Here is a 6,000-nt window from a genome sequence, read left to right as displayed (position 1 = left end):
TCTCTCTCTCTCTCTCTCTCTCTCTCTCTCTCTCTCTCTCTCTCTCTCTCTCTCTCTCTCTCTCTCTCTCTCTCTCTCTCTCTCTCTCTCTCTCTCTCTCTCTCTGCTCCTATGTGCTTTCCATCAGATGTCCTATCAAGACGAAGACTGGCTCACTTCTTGTATGTAGAATATAGATATATATACACGATTGGTCGGGGGGTAGGGGGCTATTACATATCCGTCTAACCAACGAGACCAAAACAAAAGTCCTACTATACATACTATACATACCTACCTACTATAGCGTGTATATATATATATAAATATACCTTAAGGTATCGATATACATTTCCTTTAGTTAGGTATTATCTAATCCAAGTCCAAGTCTAAGTCCAAATCGAAATCGAAATCGAAACTAACTAAAATATAATAATAGATAGTTAGAACGAAATGTAGGGCCAATTTTCACTTATATATACATATATACATATATACTTTATATATACGCATGCGGTGCGTATATATAGAGGGTATGTGCGTATATTCTATATCTCTATCTCTGTCTCTATCTTTTTAGGCTTCTTCTTCTTCTTCTTCTTCTTCTTCTTCTTCTTCTTCTTCTTCTTCTTCTTCTTCTTCTTCTTCTTCTTCCCCCTATTCCTTCTTACTAATACAGACCTTGGGCGAGTCGGACGGAAGATCATAGGGCATAGATCTGGTAGAGTAGATACTAGGTAGTCTATAGATACCATCTTTGTTTCTTGAAAAGTACCTACCTGACCCCCGACCTGAACCGACCTGAGCTTTTGAAATCAAAGTCGGCGGCGCGTGCTGGTAAGGAGGAAGTAGGTAGATAGGATACGACTTCCATCGAGAATTAAAAACAGTACTACTAGCATACCAAACAGAGACACCCAACCACGAGGAAACTTTGGGTTGATAGATGGAAGCTACTTCTCACTCGTCACCACCCGCATTGAATACATAAAAAGGAAGAAAAACACGCTCAGGGGGTCTAATCTCGAACACACGCTGATCGGCCACACGAAGCAATACATGGCGCTCCCTTTCCCGTCACAGTGTCCTCTCAATCAGATCAGCGGACCTGACGGGCACTTCCAGAATCTCCTTCGGGTCGCAGTTAGATATGTCAATGAGAAAACTACTATGACTGACATTGACAGTCGTATTTAGTGGTGGTGGTGATGATAATTATATTGTTGTTGTTGGTGGTGGGGTGGTGGTGGTGGCGGTGGTGGTATGCAGGATACGGTCCAGCCAGGTTGTGGTGTGGGTGTGTGTTATCGTGTCATACCGCGTGATCCACGGCCATCCCATTGGTAATCTCAAAAATGCCTCCCGGTCCAGCGGTAACCATGGGAAGTTGCGCTTTTGCCATGTCCGTAGTAAGGCATTGATACAAACAAAGCGCCACCTCGAAGCGTGGGATGCGTATACTGTTGCAGATCACGCATTCCGTATCGCTGCAATAACGCCAATGACGACGACTCCAGGCTACGAATGTACACATTGGAACGGCTGTCTATATCAGTCCGCACATGCGCAAGTTCTCCTGAATGATGATGTCGTTCACTGCGGCCATGACAAATTTTATCTGCATGGTGTCTGTCGCGCAGGTGAAATGGGTGTAGATTTGCTTGGTGGGATGTTGATTGAGCCTAGAAGATGTTAGCATTGGCCATAGACGACCTGGTGAGTTCTAGCGCGCGCAACTCACGAGACGAATCTGTTGAGAATGTAATCACATGCTGCTCCGTAGTCTTGCCCGCCCTCGTAGTCGGGAAAGTAGTTCTTCATGGGTGACACGGGTAGCTTCTCCTTGAAACGATCAATCTTGTTCAGGAACAGGATGATACTGGTTTTCGTGAACCACCTGCTGTTGCAGATAGAGTCGAAGAGCGTCAGCGCTTCCTGCATGCGGTTCACGGTCTCGTCCTCGAACAAGAGCTGATCGTATTCTGATATTGCCACCAAGAAGAGAATCGTCGTCACGTTCTCGAAGCAATGTATCCACTTCTTTCGCTCCGATCTCTGCCCTCCGACATCGAACATGCGATATGTCAGGTCGCCGATGATGAAGGTCGTTTCCGTAATACCCGTCGTCTTGACACGCGAGCGCAACACGTCCTGATCTGAGGGAATGTATGTCGGAGAAGCAATCGTGTCGATGGAGTCGAAATAGTACTTTGCAGAGTCATTCAGCTGGTACTCTCGACTCCGCTGAAAGGCCGCTTGTACACCCGCATCAGCCCATAGAGTCTTGATGGCATGGCCGACTTCCGGAGGAAGCACATCACCTTCGATTTGCGCGGGTTGCATGAAGATGGTCTGTACATGATATTCGGCTCGTTGATCGTCCAGCGGTAGCTCCAAGCTTTCCATGGCTTCCAGTATCACACGCATGCTTTGCACCGTGTTGGAGAAGATGATCTCCCGGAAGCTTTCTCGTTCATCTCTTGAGTAGCCGCCCTCGTGTATGAGCTTCATCTGCTTGAGGATGGTCGATTTCCCTGATTCACCAGCACCGAGAAGCAGCATCTTGATCTCGTTCCGTAGGTTCATCTTGTCCCGCTTCAGCTGGTTCTCGATTTCCTCATTTCGTTGCTTGCCCTCCTTGAACTCTGAGCTCTGTCCGCAACCCATCCTGGCGGTGGAGTGCGCAACACCGTTGCGCTATGATGTATACGGATTCGGCGGTGTGGCGCGAGTGGTAGCCGTCCGGAGAGGCGAGAGCGCAGACAGTGTGCAGAGATGTGTCTCGGAGCAGTGCGCCTGAAGATGGTATGTTAGTCAGGTGAGGTTGCTCGGTATGCCCACGGACGCGTGGTATGGTGGTAGCACGAAGACGTTGTTTGCCGTCGCAATGTGACAGCCGTGGACTGCTGTTTTCTCCCGGCTCGTGCTCGTTGTTGCGATGTCGGGCGGGACAGAAGCAAGAGCAGCGTGCGTGGTATGGAGATAGAGGAGCCGACGTTCATGCGATAGGCGCTGTGCAATACTCGGCGTCGAGGAGTGCAGCAATCTCATCGTCGAGGGCAGCGAAGATATGGACACTCACCTTTACGGGGACCTGCAGGCGCAGTAGTGTGCGAGCTTCCCAGCAGGTAGCGTTGACAATGGCAGTGAATGGCGGCGCGCAATGGGGCGGTTCGCTGTCCGCTTCTTTTACGGAGACAGCGTAGCCGGGTCGGAAGTGGTCGCAGGTCGATCGGAAGGAGGTGCAGCGACCGGCTGGGAGCGAGTGCAGCAGCGGCGTCGTGGTGGCACGTTTGTGCTCAGGCCGCGCGGAGGGCGGTGGTGCTGGCGACGGCGGCGAAGGGGGTGGTGGTGGTGGTGGTGGATGGTGATGGTGGAGGATGGTGCAGCTGTGCCGCGTGCGTTCTGGCTGGCAGACAGCGTACAGGAGAAGCGCGCACAGGTGAAGTCGCTTTTGGTAGAGGATTGCCCGTCGAGCTGCAGGTAATTTGATTTGTACTAGCCGACGATGAAATGACTTTCGCGATGCAGGGAGCACGATCAACAGCCTTCCGGCTACGCTGTCTAGTTCTATCCCAGTCCGACAGGGCCAATCAGCACGAGTGCAGCCGTATTAGACTGCCGACGGGAAGAGGTGCAGGCCGGCGGATTGAATAGAGCGAGCGGGTGGCGATGGAGGATTGAGGATTGCGGGAGCTGCCTGTGAATCTGCACGCGCTGCGCTTCACACAACCCACGACCACGACGAGAAGAGGCGGCGGAGAGGAGGATATGTAGTAGAGCAGAGGAGAGCCAGAGGGGCGGAGGCGGAGGCGGAGAGGGAGGAGGAGGAGGATGTCGACGACGACGACGACGACGATGAAAAGCAGAGACGCAGCAGCAACAGCAGCAGCAGCAGCAGCAAGTGCTTCTCACCAGTAATGGGGAGTCAATGGGTGGATGGTCAATATTGGGTGGTGGGTGGTGGGTGGTGGTGCGCCTGCAACAATGGCCGCACAGACGAGCAGCACAGCACATCGAGACATGACCGTCGCCAATGCGGTAAGAACTACTTGCCCTCGCCTACGCTGTGCGACAGGCACGAGTCCTACCTCCTCCTCCTCCTCCCCCCCTACATATCTGTACACTGCCTCCCGATTCCGAAGCACGCTCTTGGCTTCTATATCGTCGGCGTTGTCGACTCTGCCAGACTACCTACATTACCTACTACCTACTACCCACTTCCTACTCTGTGTGCCAGCATCCGGCCTGTCTGTCGAGTCGAATTCCCCGGCGGCGGCACGGGGTGACAGAGTTACAGACATTACAGTTATACAGTACCGTATGCATCCCAAGTCTCACCTGCACGACACCGCGCCGTGGACGTGGATCGTGGCGGGCTGCATTTTCCGCTCCACAACTTGTTCTCACATAGAATGCACAATATACACGTACGTCCCTATTTCGAGGTAGGAGGTAACGTATCCATACCTACAGGTACCTCCTAGTTCCATACTGGAAATAAATATGCTGTCTGTCCAGTTTCCTCCTCCTCCTCCTCCTCCTCCATCCTCCGCAAGCGGCTCGTTGCATCCGCGATACGAGATGCCCGCTGCCGCTGCCGCACCACCAGACAGGAAACGTCCCAGTCGCTCCCTTCCAGATCTGATGATTCTGCTGCACGCTTGTGAAAGGAGGAGACACAACCCACACACCCGCGCGGCCTGGTTCAAGACCAGCATTGTACGACCTCCAGGGGCTTGCCGACGTCTTACAAAAGCGGACCATTCTTTCGTAATCGTCACATTCTCCGCCTACACCGACTGGGCCGGATGATTGGAGAGGCAAAGTCGCCGTCAATCACTTTGGAGCGATAGACGCTGCATTTGTTGTTGCGCAGTCCTTGTATGTCTTCGGTGTATCCATCAGAGTAAGTGAATTTCTTTTTCTTCACATGATCTCCATCCGGTCCATTCACAGCACCAGAAAAAGTGTCCCGAGACATTGAAACTGCTGATCTTGCTGTAGCGCCGTGGCTAAGTGCTTCCATACCTTCTTCGAGAAATTGCCAAAATGGTGTCAGTGAACCCGGCGATTGGGTCTGGAACAGACTAAGTAGTAAGCTTGATGGATATACTGCAGCCACAACACCATTCGACATTAGAGCTATACCAGGTACTAATAATAATACGACTACCGATTTTTTCTTCTTTACGTGAATCCATCACCCTTCATTCAGGTACCTCCTTGCCTGCAGTAGTAAGTACCTTGGGAGTAGCTCTCACACATAGTTGTAGTATGCAGACGCGCGTGATCCCAATTCCCAAGACAATCTGATTGAATAAAATTACTTTTCTCACGAGAACATACATACCTGTACAGCTACCTACCTGTACCTAGGAGTAGGTAGGGAGGAGAGAAGGAGGAGAGAAAGGCTCCTCCTTCCCCCCAGGGATGCGGGAAATGGGATGAGGAGTTCAAAGTTTTCCTAAAGGGTAAGGATACCCTTATATATACTTTTTCATACAATGAGATTGAATGAAAAAAAAGCGGCTTTTTCCTGCATTATCATTTCTAGAAAGTTTAAATCATGGGAGAAAGTACAAAAGAAGAAAAAAAAAAAGAATTGGTACCAAGGTAAGAAGGAGAGAGAGAGAGAGAGAGAGAGAGAGAGAGAGAGAGAAGAAAAGAAGAAACTGATCGACTCTCGTGTAACAGACAAACAGACAGATCGAGACAAGAGATAGGGACAGATACTACGGTACCCAACCTGACCTACCTTCTACCTAGTAAGAAAGGGAAGGATAAGGACTTGAGAGAGAAGTCAGAAGGTTCCAGGTTGTAGAAGATCTCATGAGGTAATAATCTCATCTTGAGAAGACACAAGTACACGGCATACATGTACCAAAAATGCTTGAGAAAAAAGAAAGCATTCGACGAGAGGGATGGTAAAGGTCAGGTAGGTCAGGTACATGTAAGTTAGTAATAAGTCACTTACTGGACAACGGGTCACTTATTTACTACCTTAGACAACTAGGTGGT

The 6,000-nt window shown here is 50.3% G+C and overlaps 1 protein-coding gene across 1 annotated transcript; it reads right to left on the bottom strand.

The window, feature by feature from the left end:
- Window positions 1-917: 917 nt before the first annotated feature.
- Window positions 918-3,782, bottom strand: SEPMUDRAFT_146894 (G-protein alpha subunit). The gene is made up of 3 exons (XM_016903943.1): window positions 3,062-3,782; window positions 1,721-2,775; window positions 918-1,661 (listed from the first exon to the last, which is right to left on the bottom strand). The coding sequence occupies exons 2-3, from the start codon at window positions 2,644-2,646 to the stop codon at window positions 1,526-1,528; spliced, it is 1,062 nt and encodes a 353-aa protein (XP_016766136.1). The 5' UTR covers window positions 2,647-2,775; window positions 3,062-3,782; the 3' UTR covers window positions 918-1,525.
- Between the last annotated feature and the right edge of the window lie 2,218 nt (window positions 3,783-6,000).

Source organism: Sphaerulina musiva (genome assembly GCF_000320565.1).
Source record: "Sphaerulina musiva SO2202 unplaced genomic scaffold SEPMUscaffold_1, whole genome shotgun sequence".
NCBI classification, from domain to species: domain Eukaryota; kingdom Fungi; phylum Ascomycota; class Dothideomycetes; order Mycosphaerellales; family Mycosphaerellaceae; genus Sphaerulina; species Sphaerulina musiva.
Note: the sequence above shows the minus strand (reverse complement) of the source record. Positions and strands in the feature narration are given on the sequence as shown.